Source organism: Trachurus japonicus, chromosome 6 (assembly GCF_045865225.1).
Source record: "Trachurus japonicus isolate A0001 chromosome 6, Traja_1.0".
Classification (NCBI taxonomy): domain Eukaryota; kingdom Metazoa; phylum Chordata; class Actinopteri; order Carangiformes; family Carangidae; genus Trachurus; species Trachurus japonicus.
Window position 1 is genome coordinate 2,064,331 of NC_140912.1, and position 19,126 is coordinate 2,083,456.

Genomic DNA, 19,126 nt, shown 5'->3' on the forward strand with positions numbered 1-19,126 from the left:
CTGGCGGACCACTTGTTTACATAGACGCTTGTTTATCCTGTTACATGCAGCGTCTGTTGTCTGTCTGACGTCTGCCCCATTTCACCTGAATGCAACATCAAGAATACGTTCTGATATGCAACCGCACCGCTAGATGGGGGGAGTTCCTATTATACATTTAAGAACTTTCCAATTCATAAGAATGAATCTTTTAATGGTAAGACAGCCCAAAATCCAGAGCCGGTCGACTGTGATGAGTGCTGGCTGGTCTTTTACCAAGTAGGCAGGTTATTGGACAGATAGGAAACTTGAAAAGTGATGACATATATGATATAGCGTCTAGCCAGAGAGGTTTAACTGCTGGTCAGTCCCACAGTAGATGGAGCAGTGTGCCTCGAGTGCCACAGTTGTGCCAGCATGAGTCTTGGTATTCCTTATTCATTTCAGATAATTTAGCTGGGGTGATGAAAGCTCTGCATAAAATCGTGTATTGTATAATTCTAAATCTCACACATCAATGTTGATTTGACAGCACGTCGTCTCACATCCTTTGCCTGGACACCTGGTCCTCCTTACCGTATGTCTCAGTCACTTTGGTGGCCTTCAGCCCCATTAGATCAGGCAGCTGGTCGATGATGATCTCCCGTACGGCCGTGACTTTGTGGACCCTCTCGATGCTGCGTCTCTGCCAGTCCGTCCAGTAGATGTAATCGCCCAGCAGAGTGAAGCCAAAGATATGAGGCAGCTTGTCCTCCAGCAGAGTCTGTCTGTTGCTGCCGTCCACGTTGATCACCTGACACAGGAACAGAGAGAGAGACCATCTTTTAACCTCTCATTCTCCATGGACACAGTGGTCAGTATTGGAATATAACACTGACCCTGACCTTTGACCTCCCAGAGGAGGGGGTCCATCCATTTCCATAAAAGTAACAAAGGAGCACACATGATGCAGAGGTGGTGGGCACATACGCGGAAAAAGTGGTGGAAAGGGAAGAGAAGAGGAGGAAACAGGACAAAGGGAGAAACTGACTGAAAGGAAGTTATCTATCCAAAAATAACGCAGGACAAAATAATGGAGACGGTGAAACTGAGTGTGTGAATCATCCAACAACAGCAGTGGTCCTGCTGGGAGGCTGCAAACTAAGACTCTAAGAACCAGGAGGGAGGTGTCTGTTTCTGGAAACTGGTGACTTTCATGTGGAGACTTAAAAACAAGGGAATAACAGTTGGAATGATTTCTCCGATACACAGATATTTATCTGTAAAGTTGTGATGAAGTGTAACTTGCTGTTTCTTGTCAAGTCACCATTTACTGGAGAGACAGCATTTTGTGTGTATATGTACGTGTGTGTGTGTGTGTGTGTGGAAAGTGAGAGCTGCAATTGACAAGGCTGCAATTAGAGCGTGTCCAGCCCCTCCTCCTCCTCCTCCTCCTCCTCCTCCTCCTCCTCCTCCTCACCGCCTGTGCTATTACTGGACTGGGGTTGACTGAAATAGACACGCTTTTATTTTAGACACACTGCAGTCATCTGCCTCCTGCGTCAGTGTGTCTGTGTGTGCATGTGTGCCACGCAAAGTTATTCAGCGAGCCAAAGACTTCACAAATGGGAGGAATTTTTGTCTGGACTATGTGGTCCACTACGCAGCAAATGGATCTATTAAGACGGGAATGCTGGGAAATGGCTCGGGCCTGCAGGAGTCATGATTAACGTGCCAACATGCTGTTAGATTACAGCACAGAATCACATGGAGGTGCAGCGTGTGGAGTAGCAGCAGACCATAACCAGGTCCGACCGGTCAGATAACATCAGTGTGTCACAAAAGACTGTAAATAAAGATGGACATGATGACGTGAGGTCCATGGAGCTCTATGTGAGCTGCTCCTCTGTTGTCATCTTGGCGGTGTCTGTCTGACTCCGCCCCCTAGCCCTCATTTAATCCAAAAATGTCCAAAGAAGAGTGCTCAGTTGAGGTCTGGGATTCTCCCTCTGGCAATAGAAGTAGGTAGGTTTAACTGTACCAGAGGAGGGAAGACTCTGTACTGCATGTAATCTAAATGTGATTGAGGATGAACTTCAGTTCTTGTTTCATTGTCCATTATATGACAATATTTCTGACAGGGTCTCTGCAGGTTTCACCAGCTCAAATTTAAGACTTTTTAAGACCTATCTAAGACTATTACGGATGAAATTTAAGACCTATCATGACAAATGAAAAACGTACAAAAGAAATGCGGAGTCACAAAATTAGAAATTGATTGCATTATATAACTTGCGTTAGGCTTGTTTGTAGTTGAAAATACATTCAATAAAGCACAATGAAGTGTCGCAGGAGCATTTTATTGAGCATTCGCGGTAGCGAGGGCTCTACAATAACATTCGAAACTATTTTCCCGGTTTGCACATGTATTTTTTTAGGGTCAAGTGCGAGTGAAATGCTCGCCCATGATGGGCATTAGAAAATTTAAGACCTGTCTGAAATTATTTAAGACTTAAGAACACAATAATTCAATGAATTTAAGACATTTTAAGGCCTGAAATTTAGATTTTCAAATTTTAGACTTTTTTAGACTTTTTAAGACCCCGTACCCTGTCAGAAGATGCAGAGTGTGAAGCTTGAGCTGTTTTGGACTGATGATGAGGTTAAGTTGGAATGGTTTTTCAGAGAAGAGGTCTTTACTATAGCTACTTTTCTAAAAAAAAAAAAAAAAGAAAAAGAAAAAAAAGTGAAAAAGAATGAATTATTTGTGTGAATTCTATCTATCTAATTCTATCTATGTGGTTTTGTTTTGTTTGTATTATGCTGAATATGTTTGCTGGCTATGAGTATGAAATCTGTGTCTTGTAAGCCCTTATAGGCCGGGCACCTTAAAGCAGAAGTAAGTGGTCCGGTCGTTTTCGCTAATGCTGCGTTCCAGTAGCGTTCCAGGCAACCCACTCGTGTTTTTCCGACCTGTTTTACCGGTGAAAGTCACTATAACGGCCACTCGTAACTTCCGACCGGTGAACTCGTACCAGATCGAACTGGTACGACTTCACGGTCGGAAAAATACGAGTTTCCTTCAACGCACCATAACAGTCCTCGTCCCTACGTCGCCACATTCACGGCGTCCCTTGGCTGCACACACAGCCCTGCATGCCGTTCTCTCTCCTCATTGGATAAAAACTGTAGGATACGATAAATGTTTTCTCTTCGGCTCAGAGCAGAGCAGAGTGACTGAGAGACCCGTGTTTCAGTCCAAACACTCTATGTAAGTGATTGCTGTCGGAAGACACAACTATTTAAGACTTATATTAACACAAATATATCACTTACTTCTGCTTTAACTGGTGTATGACACATAAAAAAAAAAATCAAAAATTCAAATTCAAGAGAGGGCGTCTGTGGAGCTGAGACTTCAAAGCATAGTGAGTTTGTGGCTAGCACATGTTGACCCACCTGTCATTCAAAGAGGCCACACCCCCAATTATCCACAACGTTAATAAGGAACAGGTGATTCCTATAAGCAATCATAACAAAGGAGGAAATCAGCTGTAGAAACTAAACTATTTGTAAACATGTTAAGTCCGGTCACTTTTTTGCCATTTTGGTTGTTTTTTTTCTTTTTCTTTACAGAGCTCCCCCTACAGTTTTCAGAGTGCATATTTACACTGTTGTAAAAACTCACTGCTAACCGGTTGTGCTCATCTTGCAAGGTTGGTTTTCGGCCACGAGACGGTAGGTGAAAGGCAGAGAGCCTCCACTCTCCTCATAACAAGTCATTTAACCATCACAATTACTCTGAAGCTGTTTAATCTTGCATAGTTCCTCTTTAGCATGGGAGTCTAAGGGGACTGACTCACTCTTATGGTCAATAGAGGAACTGCTGCTTTTGGTGATTCAGTGTTGGCTTCAGACTTGGAGGTTTAGTTGGTGGTGCACAGTAAAAACAATCAGACTGTGACACAGTGATAATGTGTTTTCACACTGGGCAGCAGTGGAATGTGTTTTTAAATGTGTTAACTTTTCACTCAACAACTTAATGAGGCCTTCATCCACCACTGTTCACCTCTCAGGCAGTAACTGTGTTGGGGGAGACAAGTTACACTCATGCTCAAGCTAAACTCATGTTGCAGATTTAAAACACTCACATAACCACAAAACCAAATCCTCTGACCGACTGAATGTTTCCTCATTTTACTGTTAATTGATCGAACAGGCAGCTGAGGGATTCTGTAGGAGGCTGTTTCTCAACAATATGACACGTGTGAAGTGCTGACATTGTTAAGAGGTGAGAGGAACACGTGATACAATGACATAGCAGAAGCAGAGGTGATGGTTGTTTTCATCAGATCTCAGGGCCTTTCATATTTCACCCATTTCTTCACCCTCAATAAAAAAGAACCCCCTTACAGTTTCATGTGAAGTGCCACAAGAAAGACTGATAAAATAATGACACTTAAGTGGTTTCCATGGAGCTTTCCCCTCCACCCCCACCCCATTTCCACCAAGATGAACCTTGTGGTGGTTGTGGGCTGCTGCTGGAACTGGCTTGTATGTGGTTTGTCCACCTTCTAAGAACGGGTTTAAGTTTCCAAGGGCTGGAGAGCCACAACAGAGCCACCTCCTCTTTACACATCTCCATTATCCCAGAAAAGCTCAGGCCTGCCCTCATATCAGCAGCAGCACGCTGCCCAGCTTCTGGGATAACCGGCCAATCAGTGTGCATGTTGAAAAGTGTTAGTCTGCAGCCTTTTGTTAATTTACTGTTTGCTCTGTTTCCCATCTGAATATGTAGTAAGCAGTATATTATTGTGTCTGTTCTGAACACAGCCTCTGATGGCAGCCACTTTAAAAACGGTGGAAGGTTTTACACCCTCAGCAAAAGTAGTTGTGGTCACTGTAGAGATTTTTTTTTGTAAATTATTTTCTCCAATTTTTTATGTAAGAAAGGAAGGTGAGATTGCTGTAGTTTATTTAAGTTTATTTAAGTTTATCTTTAGGTATGTTTCAGGTAAAACTACAGATGGCTGTTTATTGTTGTGTGCAAACTGTATGACTGCAAACTGGGGTAACACAATTCAGGGGTGGGGAAAATGTCAAGTCTCTCTTTTATGTTATTCTTGTTTTGATTAAATGTAACTTTAACATTGAGCATCAACGCTGCAAAGAAATGAAAACCGCAACAAGAAGAGAAAAAAGTCAGCAGGAAGAATCAGTGTTGTTGTTGAGCAGTTTTCTGTTTAGTGAGCACTCATTTAAATATCCATTCAGAGAGGCAGGGGGGGCAAACAGAAAAAAATAAACCTTTCACTTTGATGGGCCTCTGATCCAAGGGAGGTTCCTGACCCCTCCACAAAAAACCTATTCATTTATCACTGTGACACAATTAGATATGGCCGTCCCAGTGAAAGGACGGCAGAGAGACGCTCCCTCTCTGCCCTCTGCTCCTCTCTCGCTCCCTCTTTCTCTCTCTCCGCCCCGGCTTTTTCAGGAAGAATTATGCACTGGGAGCGTGATTTTTCTTCCCCCGTCTTTCTTCATTTTGGGTGTGAGAACGTCTCATTTCTTGATGGACGTGGGGGGAAAAAGGGGACAAAAAGGACAAGAAAGAGGGCAAACAGAAAAGTAACAAAGGTCTGATCAGACACGCAGGGAGAAGTCAGACCGTCACAGGACAGTTCACATACGCTCACACACGGACACACTCTTCTGATACACTGAATAAAACACACGGGATGAATGGCGTCCTGTGGAAAACAGGAGGATCACCGGGGAACCAACACACTGAGGTCCGACTGCTGACCGAGCATCCATCTGCTGCTACTCACTCACTCTGATGCCCAGTTCACGGCCTCAGTCACCTGACCTCTGTCTTAAATGTTACCTCAAAACTAAAAATCTGATTCTATCGCCAAAAATGAACGGTGTCTTTTGTGGATCGGCTGACGAATAGATGTGGTAAACTGATGCAGAAGGATTCACCTTCACCTTCATGCACAAGCAACATGTCAATAGAGAGTTATTTCCCTTAAAGGGATAGTTCACCCAAAATTCAAATTTCACTCATTATCTACTCACCCTCATGTCAACTAAGAGCTGTGAGAATTTTCAGAGTCCTCCGTTCCTTTTCTGAGTTACGTGCAGCAGTATTTGTCCATATAATGGTTGTCAATGGATACCAACTTTCTTCGTCCAAAAAGACACACCAAAACACATCCAAATACCTCCATACTGCTCGTCTGTAATGTCCCTCTTGTATTGAAGCCCCGACATGAGAAATTGTTCTGAAAAAAATTAAATAAGCATTTGTAGCGGAAGCTCCCAGTGTCTTGGTTCACTGCTCTTCCTGTGTAACTCAGAGAAGGCACGGAGGACTCTAAAAATTCTCACAGCTCTTAGTCAACATGAGGGTGAGTAGATAATGAGTGAAATTTGAATTTTGGGTGAACTATCCCTTTAAGAAAACAACGGAGGTGATGAGCACAGTTTGGCACAATCAGTGATGCTGGAGCGAGTGTCAACGTGATGATCAGAAGTTTAATAATATGATCTCTAAGGAGAACACCTGTGGATCGTTCCTGCTTCAGCCAAAAACAGAAAGCAGAACATTTTAGGATTCATTCAACAATGTCGTAGACTCATTCAAATGAGTTTTTTTTTCCTCTGCTCCACTGTGAAATTCAGATTCATTATATTTCTCAACTTTATTCCTCAGTCTCTGCTAGTATTCTCATACTCTTCTCTCCCTGTCTGTGTGTACGTTGCTCCTGTGATGAAGAACTGCAGCTATGACTTTTTCGCCTCACACTAACATAAACTTTGGCCCAGTTTACATTTGAAAACTTGTTTGCAATTTGATAATTCAAACTTTACCACAAGACAATGTGCTCAAAGTCCTTATGAACTGATCACACCTTAATTACCTGAATTCTTAACTGTGCTGGCCTCCAGTTAAAACACACGCACACACACACACGTACACACACACACACACACACACTCGCACACACATCCATAGAGACTCAGAGCTATTTCCTGTATAAGCAAACAGAAAAGGTTCAGACACCCTGGGAGTGTTTACTTATAGTGGTTGTTTCATAATGGGAGTGTTTCTCAGGAATGTGAACCAATGTGTGACACACGATACACTCAACAGTAACAGCAGCCACCAGTTACCAGCTGCTTCTGGCTGCAGCTCCACTACTCACAGAGCTTTCACTTCCAGCCTTTTTTCCTCTATAAAATCATCTCACCTGAATATAGGAGTCAAATGTCAAAAGAACTACATAGAAATATTCAATATAACAAAGCAGCTCTACACATAGGACAGGGTTTGCTACATAATCTATCTATATGACCATTACTAAAGAATGAGTTTGTTCACCTATACATCAGTCGCTGTAGATGCTGTTTTTAGTGGAGCTACTGGTGTTTCAAATGTATCAAAATGTTTTTACTGACTGTGTAGACAATACATGGAAACTTGTCCCCGTTGTTATCATTGTTATAAGTCGTTTTTCTCTTGTTTGTGTTCTTTTTTCTCGTTATTTTGTTGTCCTCTGTCTTTATTTTTTATTTACACACATGTTTTGCATCATGATACCATGTTAACTTCGGGGTGGACCACACCAAGAGTAGGTGCTACCCTGGAGATCCTAGTGAACAAATAAATAAATAAATAAATAAATGAATAAATAGCCACAGAGCTTGTTCATGGTTGCGTTGTGTTTACTCCTTTCCTTTTGTGTGATGCTCCTCCTTTTCGTGACTGCAGCTCACGAATGTTGTCTTAGGCTACGAACACACTGGATGCATGCCATTGTGTGTCATAGCAGCAGAACGTATTGGTTTTCTTTCTTTTTTTCAGGTAACAGGTTAGAGCAGAAGTGCTGCGACAGCTGAGTCTTATTATTTTATTACAATTTCTTCTATTAATGTGTTGACAGGTTTTGCCTCACAGTGACACCCTACAAGGCAACAACAATAAGTTTAATTGACTTCTATAAACACAAAAGGGACATTTGCCAGGCAGATAGTGACATTACCAATAATTATAACTATAATTACTATTATTATCAATATTATTTCACCTCTGGGCAGCAGGGTGGGGCAGTGGTTGGCACTATTGCCTCTCAACAAGAAGTTTCTGGGTTTGTTTCCTTGGCCTGGGGCCTGTTTGCATGTTCTCCCTGTGCCTGCGTGGGTTCTCTGCTGGGTTCTCCAGCTGACTCCCACAGTCTGGAGACATGCACACAAGGTTGATTGCTGACTCTAAATTGCCCGGTGAGAATGTGAGCGTGTGTGTGCCTTGTTTGTCTCTTTATGTAAGCCCTGTTACAGACTGGCAACCTGCCCGGGGTGCACCCCACCCCACCCTCGCCCTGCGTCAGCTGGGATTGGCTCCAGATAATACTGAATGCGATTGAAAGAATAAATGGAACTTTTAAATAGTGATTCATTTTGAGTGACCAGTTTTCTCTTTGTCATAGGTTTATGGACGCTGTTTAATGAGACAAAAGAATCTCTCATCCAATTATTCAATTAGCCAAAGGAACAACTGGCAGAATACTCAATTACTGAAATATTCAAGAGCAGCAGCCCTGAATATGAGCAATAACATTTCATTAAAACCAGTTCACTGAATGCCTCTACTGGGTGTCTCATCCACAGTAGAGACAAACACACAGCTTAAAGGGATAGTTCAACATTTTGGCAAATTGGTCCATTGCCAGGTTTGTTACCTTTAATCGTCGGTGCAAGCTATTTTTTGAACGACGGAGCAGAGACGTGAGCTGCTCAGAGCTACGCTACGGAGGCTCATGGGATTTCTTGGTTTCCCTCATCAAACTCATCAAATACACAATCCAACAACTCCAAAACGCTCTGGTGGACAAGTTGTGACCAGACCACGCTATGAGATAATAACGGAACGTTACCAGACAGAGTTGTTTTCGAGGTAGCAGCTCGCGGCTCTGCTCCGCCGTTCTAAAAATAGCTTGCAACGACAAATAAAGGTAACGAACCTACTGCTACGACTATAGGGATTATGTCAATGGGCCAATCTGCCAAAATGTTGAACTATCCCTTTAACTGATGTTTACTCACCTTTAGGATAGGACTACACGATACATTAGATCAGATTAAATACACCTCTCACACACACACACACGCACACACACACTGCGGTTATATTAATGGATGATGACACTGGTGATGAACGGTCATTTGAGTGTTCATTGTTAGCTTCCGTCTTTGCAAAAGTCAAGGCTGTGCTTGTCTTGTTTTCCCATTAATGCAGTAAATTATAATTTGTAATATGGCACCAGGGATGGAAGAGCTTCTAGAGGGGAGACAGACTTAGGAAAACAGGATGAAGGAGCAGGAGAGAGGAGAGTGAGCTGGCAGGACACGGTGGAAACTCTGAGCAACAACAGGTGTTTCTGTTATTCATCTAACCTGAGAGCGCAGCCAGGATTTATGGAAAACACGTCAACACAGCGTCATAAGCACAATCAGTCGTCGTGCTGTGATGATACCACCTGTATGTGGTGTTTGATATAAGACAGTATGAGGTGATTATGGACAGCATGATATCAGAAGTGAGAGCATGAAGATGTTTTTTTCCTCCTGGCTCCACAATAAAGACGGACACATTCCTATTTGTTTTTATGATAAAGCAGCGGGCTCCAGGTATCTGACCTGTAAAAACTACATTGTTAAAACAACTCAACCGCGTGTTTGCAAGATGTAGATTTACAAACAGCTCCAAAGTGTTCACATTGGAGTTTTAGAAAAGTTATTTTGAGTGTCCCAGGTGCTGCTGTTGGCTGGAAACTGCAATAGAGCTTTTATGTTAGAAAAGTGGATTCAGTGTTCACATGTGCTCCGTATGAGACACTCTGGAATCAGGATCTGAGCAGGCTCCATCAATGTATCTCGATACAGTCCAGTCCCAATATTATAATATGGTTCTTTGGTTTATCAAAGCCAGTGGTGGACAGTAACGGAGTAAATTTACTTGAGTACTGTACTTCAGTACATATCCAGAGGATTTGTACTTTACTTGAGTATTAGATTTCTTTGGTACTTATTACTCTTACTTGAATACATTTCCAAGACAAATATTTTTACTTTTACTCAAGTTAATTTATAGGAAGGCTGAAAAGTACTCGTTACTTTCAGGCGGTTTCAAAGAGTTAATTCTCAGAAACAAGAGTTAAAAGGTCCTTAAATTCATTTAGAAAAAATTATAGTAATTCATTGATGTGAAAAATAAGAAATTTACTCTTACTCTTACTTAAAGTAAATTTAAAAGCATGTACTTTTGGATACTTAAGTACCTTTAAAAACTAGTACTTTTTTACTCTTACTCGAGTAACATGTCGACTGAGCTACTTTTACTTGTAACGGAGTACATTTTGACCAGTAGTATTTGTACTCTTACTCAAGTACTGGGGTCGAGTACTCTGTCCATCTCTGATCAAAGCAGTGAAATACAGTTTATCTCATGGCATATATGGCAAAGTGCAATATTAGGTATCAGTCTAAGAAAAGTGTCCACCATAGAATAAGCATGGTTTTACTATAATGTGAAAATAATGCACACAAAGTATTAATATGCTACACTTCGTTACTCTGTCATGACATGCAATTAGCCCCAGTTTGAAGCCCTTTACATGCCATTCCCACCCTCTCTGCCTCCCCATTTCCTGTCTCTCTCAACTATACTATCAAATAAAGGCAAAAAAGTCCCAGAAATAGACTTAATTTAAAAAAAGAATAAATAACGCAGCCTGAGTCCTGATAAAGCTGAAGAAGTGCAGCACCTTCTTCACGTTGGCTTCACAAATGTTTCCAGCTGGTGAATCCAGCGACCAGACAACTTAGTTTGCCTGCTGCCTGTCAGAGGAAGCTTCTATGTGTGTGTTTGCCTGTCCCTGGCTGCCTGCTCCATTATTACCACTGCCAGCGTTATAAAGAGCAGCTCCACCATTTCACAAAGCTGGCTCAAATCGTCTTTCACGGCCCTCACAGGGGATAAAGCATCAGGGCAGCGCGGAGCCACTCGGAGGCCAATGTCCACACAAAACTTCATTTCAATCCTTTATCTTACTGATCCATTCAGCCGCTCGCTATCTGCCAGGCAGCGATCTGACGCAGAGCAGACCTGAGCCACAGCGCTCGCTCGTCTTCTGTGTTGTTTCAGGAAAAAGCGTCGAAAGAGAAAAAAAAGTCAAGTTTCTTGTGTCGATGTTCGCATGTTGCGTTTGTATGTTATTCTGCAGTGCACACATGTCCTGATGCAGTCATTCATTGTTCATTCTGTATTTATAGTTAGTGTTGTATGTAGAGGTATGTTAACCCCTGACCTGGTGTCCTGTCTTCCTCATGTTCTTTCTATGACTGTTTCCTGTCAAAACACATTTAAATCCTGACTCACACACACACACACACACACACACACACACACACACACACACACACACACACACACACACACACACACACACACACACACAGAAACATACCTCACTCATCTACTTGCATTCACTTTAAACATTTACATCACAGATAATGTGAAGACTTTGTTCTACATGTTGTAATTGTATAAGCTATCAGTGCCTGCTAGGGGTGTAACGGTACACAAAAGTCACGGTTCGGTACGTGCCTCGGTTTGGGGGTCACGGTTCGGTACGGTTTGGTACAACAGACATTAATTGAATGTAAAACTAAATTCTGTCTTGTGTTATAAAAGTAAAAAAAAAGAGAGAGAGAGAGAGAGAGAATATAAAATAAAACAAGTGCATCAGGAGTGTTATAATACCGTTCATTAATTCTAGAGGAAAAACACTTGCACTTGACAACTTGCAACTATTATAAAAAACAAAAACAAAAACAAGAAACTAACATCAATGTTGGTTTAGGCCTACATAGTTAATTTAGACTAGATGCCAGTTGCTTTGGTGATGTTTTTGGTCCTGTCTGTGTTCATGTCAAGAGGCTTAAAAGCAGCAGGATAAGTTGTTGCACACAACTTGTCTTTTTCCTTGCACCAGTGATTGACGGTGATGCAGTCTCATATGCGTTTAGTTTAGTTTATTAGTTTAATAAGGGACAATGTGCAATTACATTAATCATTTAAAGGAAAAAAATGAAAAGATGGTTGCACCAGATTTAGCTCCCAGCTAATTTCCATCTGTAGTCCCTACAGTTAATGTGTTTGATGCGTTTCTAGCGACGCAGCGCGCATCCGTGAAACATCGGCGACGGACTTTGTCCGGTAGACCAGTCGCGAGCTGCTTTCTATGGTCGCAAGCCGTCGCCGTAGTGTTTCATTGAGAAGCCACATAAATTACATAAATGAAGCAGCAGCTCCTCTAACTTCACACTCTCATCACTTCTCTTCTTCGTCTGTTATGACGGTTGCAGGCAGCTTCGAGGCTCATTACCGCCACCTAGATTGGAGTGAGGACTCGACTTTTTTTTTTTTTTTTTAATATTCACTCAGACGTAGTCGTCGTGTGACTTTGTGCACCGAACCGTGACCCCTGTACCGTGACGGCACGGGACGAATACATATACCGTTACATCCCTAGTGCCTGCATCTTAATAAATCATGGAGTAAGTCACGAGCCACAACCCTGGCACCAAACCATGTGTTCATTTTTAAGAATTCCCTGGAAACTTTGTTTTCTAACTTTAGCTCCAATTTCCTCTGAACATCTGTTGAACAATATATGTATATATATTCTTGAACAGGGAAGGAAACACATACAGGTGACAAACAGGAAGCAGCTCTGGGTAAGGGTTTGAACCATAGACTATAAGTAAAGATGGACGTAGCCTCGGTGACATCATTTGCAGGTTTCTGGAGATCGGCCTGCAGAGAGACCCGTTCACCATCTTGCCAGCAGCTCACGGCCCTGAACTCCCTGTTAATCCAAAAAAGGGCAAAGAGGAGAGGTGTGTGTGTGGAGCTCAGACTTCGGTGCATGCTGGCTTGTGGCGAGCATACGCTCACCCAACTGTCACTTAAAGCACCACGCCCTCAGTTACGTTAAGACTCAACAAAATTCAAGCAAGTGGGTTATGTAAAAATTCAGCCCATTACAGCTGCCATGAAGGGGAAATGACTAAGCTTTTAGTCAATGTATCAGCTGTACACATCTGTCTGAACATCACTCTCCTCCTGTCTTGTGCACCGTGAAGTTCAGTTCGCTCTGACCTCCTCTGCTCCTTCACTATGTTAAATGAAAGTACTGATTTTTAGTGCATCTCTGAGCCGACTGAGCCATGATGATCAGGTTTTGTCTTCATTACTCATTGTGACATGCAGCAAAGGGCCACATGCTAGACCAACTAAAAACTAGGACCACATAACACACGCTGCGCCGGGTGAAGCACCAGTGCAGAGTTGGGCTATCTTTCTTATTTACAGAGAACAGGCTCCATCCAGAAACCACAAATGCTAAAAATAAAAAATAAAAAACTCTGTTGTGTTAACGAGAATAAATGTAGCTCGTTACTCGCAGGTGAAGAGCCTGTTTTCACAGACAGGACTTCCTTTGCATGTGTGATGGTTTTCCTGGTTCCTGTTCCTCACTGCACATTTCACATTTAATGACCTATAAAACAACAATGGTTTTAATAAACAGTAGGAAAGCAAATGAAGAAAACATCTTCACCAATTTGCTGCAGGCACGCACACGCACACACACACACACACACACACACACACACACACACACACACACACACACACACTACAACATGACACACTACACAAGTGAGAAACAAATGTTCCCGTTTGACAACAGCAACAAAATAATAAGCAAATACAGAAACGCACTAAAGTTGATTCATAGTGTTGGAAATGAGCTAATGATTTAAATGTGAATCAGATTTAAGATCCAGATTACACTGCAGATATCTGCTGGGCACCAGGCCAACACACCCTGTGCCATGCGATGCACTGAGCGTCATGAGCCACAGTCATGACGACAAGTGGTTATCGTCATCAAAAATGACAGTGTATCTTCTCTTACTGTGTTAAAGGGATAGTTCAACATTTTGGCAAATTGCATTCCCGTCGGGGGCAGTTTTTCAACAAGCAGTCTCTGCATTTGCCTCGAACACAACTCTTTTTGGTAACGTTCTGTTATTATCTCATAGCGTGGTGAATGTGCAGGTCACAACTTGTCCACCAGAGCATTGTGGAGTTGTTGGATTGTGTATTTGATGAGTTTGATGAGGGAAACCAAGAAATCCCATTAGCCTCTGTAGCATAGCTCTGAGCAGCTTGCTGCTCTGCTCCGCCGTTCTAAAAATATCTTGCACCAACAATTAAAGGTAACGAACCTACTGCTATGACTATGGCAATGGGCCAATTTGCCAAATTGTTGAACTATCCCTTTAATTTAAACTAGTTAACAATGATCTACAATTTAACTTTTACAATTTGTTTTTCATTAACATTTATTTTGTAAAATTAAATTTTTTCAAAGAAACCAAGGAAAAAACTGACATGGAAAAATATAACTTAAACGTAAATACCCCAGTACAGGTGTCTGAGGTATTTGAACACTTTAACACAGCGTCACTGGACTTGGTCACATTCCTCTTCTGACACCGGCACATCTGTGTCAGCTGGTCTCGTACAGTCTGAGCCCGGTTAGAGACAAGACTCAGGCAGCTACTGACACAGAGAACAGGGGCCTTAGCAGGGGAAATTCCACCATACACACCTCCCTGCCTCCACACACACACACACACACACACACACACACAAGCAGTTACCATATGGCTCCAAAGTGTGACTGAATGGTACAACACACAGTCAATCTGCATAATCACAACAAAGCAGCGTTTTTTTTTCTTCTTCTTTTTTTTCCTTATTGTGCGTGAGTGTGTGTGTATGTGTGCGCACACACAGAAAGCAACACATCAGTCAAAGCAGCTAACACACGCGCGCACACACTCTTTTTAAAAGGAGGGGGCCTGTGGTAACTTCAGAGGGTTTTTTTTTTTTTTTTCCACAGACGAGGGGGTTGGGTGGGTGGTTGCAGAGGGGGAGTCAGATTTCTTTAAAAAGACTTGAAAACAGAGAGAGAGAGAGAGAGTCTTCAGTCTACCTCAGTCATTTATCATTCTCTCTCTTCTCTCTTTTACTAAAACGTTGGGCGCTGTTCAGTTTTCAGTTGTCAGGCGCACGCACACGCACACACACACACACACACACACACACACACACACAACTAAGGCAGTGAGTAGAATAAGTTATTTCTGGGGCCTTTCACTCATATTGAAAGGTCCTGAGCAACAACATTTTATAAACAAAAACAAATGAATAAATGATCTCAGATCAGTAGTAGTTCAAGTATGAAGTTGGCAATGACAATAATCTTAAAGATGCCTGAGGAAATATTCGCATGACATTGAGTGCCTCAGTAAATCCACTGTAGATCTGATAATCTGGCCATCATCGCTTTAACTGACACAATCAATCCACAGGTATCACAATAGCTGTAAGGACTACAGACACAGCAGTTAGTCAGCTGGTTTGTTCAGAGTCTTTCAGTCCTGTAAATGTGGAGTAAATGTTGCCATTTGAAACTTAGTACTTTTGAATACTAAGTATCGGAGCAATCAAGAACTCAGTCCATAAAAATCAGACTGAACAACTTTCCCTCGTATAGGAGTCATATTTGTGATTGTGACATTTCTGTGACTCTGTGACTCAAGTCGTGGAGCTGTGGACTCTCCTTTTCATGAGAAGCCCACTCCCTCCTGGAATAGCAAACCCAACCCCACCGATCCATCCCCTAACCCTAAATCCACCACTCCTATTCCTAACCTCAGACCCCATCCTGCCTCGGCCACTGTCAGGGAGTTCAGCCAAATTGATCTGATGACCTCTTCTCTCCTTAAGTGCAACACCCTGAACCTTCAACACTGTTCCATCCAGATGGATCTCAGCTGTGTGTGTGTTGGAGAGGGGCCTCGTCTTTATCCCCAGTCCCCCAGGAGCTGCATGGTGGGTGACCAACGCCTGTATCGAAGGATAAACTTAGCAGACCACATGTGGCTGTGACCTGAGTTTTAATTATTAGTTTAGTCAGACAAAACAGTAAAATCAGTCTGACTGCTCATCAGCCTCAACCTGCTGCTATGAGTGCAGTAATTTAAGTTTTAAGCACTGGGGCTACACAATTGATCAAAACCATTATTTTTGTGAAAATAAAGTGTAAAATCTGAAAACTGAAAAAGCAATATCACAGTCCATATATCTGCTGAAATTATCTCAATATGTTTTTTTCCACACTGTGCAGCCTTTATAAATACTATTACTGTTACAGTTTGAGATGATTTTTCTAGTTAATATTAAACTCTTAAACTGGCTGCTGCCTCACTCTTCATGTGTGATAATAAAAACTGAATAACATTAGAGTACACACAGCCACACACACACACAGGCACTCACACACATACACACACACGAGAGTGTGAGAGAGAGACACAAGGAGACGTACAATGGAAATGTCTTCACACCCAGCAGCAATTTCTATTCAACAGGATAAAAACAAGGCTGAAACGTGAAAAAAGCCCTTTGAGGTGGGTCCTTTCACCCTGACAGAGAGAGAGAAACAGAGGGAGGGAGGAGGAGGAGGAGGGAGGAGGAGGGGGAGGAGGGAGCAGCCACCTCTTTTCAACTGGTAAGCATTCAGCCAGAAAGCTCAGGCATTCACTACTTTGGTCCGGTCTCCTCTGCTGCTATGAAAATATGTTAACAGCAGTAAACTTGTCCACTTCCACAGACGCCACAACGAGCAGCACAGCCACAGCCGCACAGGCGATGAACACACAAAGACACAAGACAAATACCAACGGGAAGCGTAAACAAATAAAAAATGATGAGTGAAAGAACAAACGGAACCACTGCGAATCAGAGGAACGTGAAGTTATTGTGGCCTCAGTGTGAGAGAAAGCGGGAGACTGGAGAACACCTGCTTTAAAGCAGCAGTGGAAGTCTTGAAGAGAGGGGGGAAGGGCAACAAGAATAACAACCCCCGCACCCCCCAGCCCTGCCTCACTTTGTGTTCCTCTGCCTCAGACGCTGGGGTGTGAAGACCTCCAGGCTCCAAAACAGACCGGTTTATGTAGAAAGATACATACACAACCTGTGAAACACACACTGCAGAGCTGGTTCTGTGGTGTGAAGCACTACAGGAGACATTTAATACTTCTGTGAAGGCTCCACTTAACTTGATGTGCAGGTTAGGGCTCGGCAAAGAACCTCATTTTATTTAATTACAATTCTGACAGTTATTGTGACGACAACAAATTTAATCTCCCCTTAAGAATTAGCCCAGACTTCCTGGTTACATAGTCGGTGTACGTTAGCAGTATATGGAGGACAAAAGAGTTTTGTTGTCTCGTCCGGCCAGACTTTAAATTCCTTGAACCGAGTTACTGACTGGAGTAGTGAATATACAAAAACATTTTCACTATGTTGGACCAGTGCACTGCAACACACCTGACCTTGTTTCTTTATTCATTATTTCTATACATGTGAATATTTAGATATTTATTTTATTAATTTATAAAAAAAATTATTTCTTTGAATCGTATTCAAGTTCAAGAAAGTCCACTGTTACGGAGACATCAAAGTGTGGTGTTTCCAAATTCAATGACTATAATCAATATTGATAAAAGTGATACTGATTATTAGGAATTCTCCAAACATTTGATACAGATACCGATCATCTATGTGTGACATCAGCTGGGGCAAATGCTGCTCATTTGTTCTGCATTGCAGAGGGCAATGTGTTTTGCCTGTCACCATGTCAACATGATTTAAGCTTACACTAATGTGAGCACAGACCTGCGGGTGCATCACAGACAGACTGAACCTCTCCCTCTCATGTTCAGGGGGAGATGGAAATGATCATTAGATTGAACATCGGCCTGTAAGGGAACCAGAAGTTAAACTGGGCCAGGGTCCTGAGCTCAGTCTCCTTCAATATCACATCAACGTATCACATTAGTATTTGTATTAATCTCCTAGTAACCCCAGTAGCAGATGAGCAGCACACACAGTCTCTGACAATACAAACAGACACTCAGTAAAATTATTCTCTGCTCTGTTGGAAGTTAAATGTGTCTGTTGTCTCTTCTCATGTCCCTGTCATTTATTCCCATTCTGCTGCTCCTCTCGTGTCATGGACAACACAAGCAGCTGTGTCTGCGTGAGTTACTATGGTTACCACAACTTTTACAAATAGCATGAATGCTGTTGTGCCTCAGGACTAAAATCTAGTGACATCACTTTACATCTTTGTTTAACCTAATAAAAGAAGAAATAGGAAATAGGCGACATCATGGCTGTGAGCAGTCAAACAGTCGGTGCCGTACATTTCATCAGTCTCTCTGTGGCCGACGTTTTGGCCTGTGAACAAGCTCAGTTATCACAAACACACTGATTAACCACAGCTGATTGGTTTGAGTTGATCGGTGTCTAGGAGCATCATTTTCCAATCACATTTTTTTTCTAATTAAAATCGGCTGATCGTGTTCGGTGGTCAGTCAATCAGGGCATCTCTGATGAATATATAATTTGAGCAGATAATTGAGCAGCAGCAGTCCTACTGTGAGTACATGGGAGTTCTCTGAGCCTTTTGGCACTGACCTGTTTTTCTGAAGCCAGGGACCTTCACAGAACTCAGGCTGACCTGAATCTGCTGTCACACGGCGATGACCTGACGGCTCGTATCACCGCTGACAGGCCCGTTGTGTTTAAAATCTATATTCAGACTCATCACATTTTGTCACATATGTTTCAGATTTGAGGCCCCAAACAGGGCGGGGAGCGACCCAGCAGCTGAGTGGTGTGGATGAAGAAGCTCTGAGCGCAAAAAAAAAAGCCCTAAACCAAACCGCTGCATGGGATGAGAGCAGAAGCTGCACTCGTGCCTGTCATGGTGGCCGGTTTGACTCTTAATCTCGCTGTGAGCTGTCACACACAAGCTTAAGTTTATCAGCCCGAGGAATGAGACATGCTGGCTGATGGCTGAGGCGACAGGTGAACAACACCCACTATCAAAAAATCAAGAAGCAACAGAAAGAAAAGATAAATATCTGGAATGTCTGAAGAAAACAACATTCTCCA

General features: G+C 42.5%; 1 protein-coding gene across 1 annotated transcript in view; it reads right to left on the reverse strand.

Moving 5' to 3' along the window:
- Positions 1–19,126, reverse strand: part of lrp5 (low density lipoprotein receptor-related protein 5) — a 75,324-nt gene that overhangs the window by 22,556 nt on the left and 33,642 nt on the right. Inside the window, exon 12 of the mRNA XM_085778261.1 lies at positions 556–772. Coding sequence (XP_085634387.1) covers positions 556–772 — 217 coding nt within the window. The remainder of the gene's footprint in view (positions 1–555; positions 773–19,126) is intronic.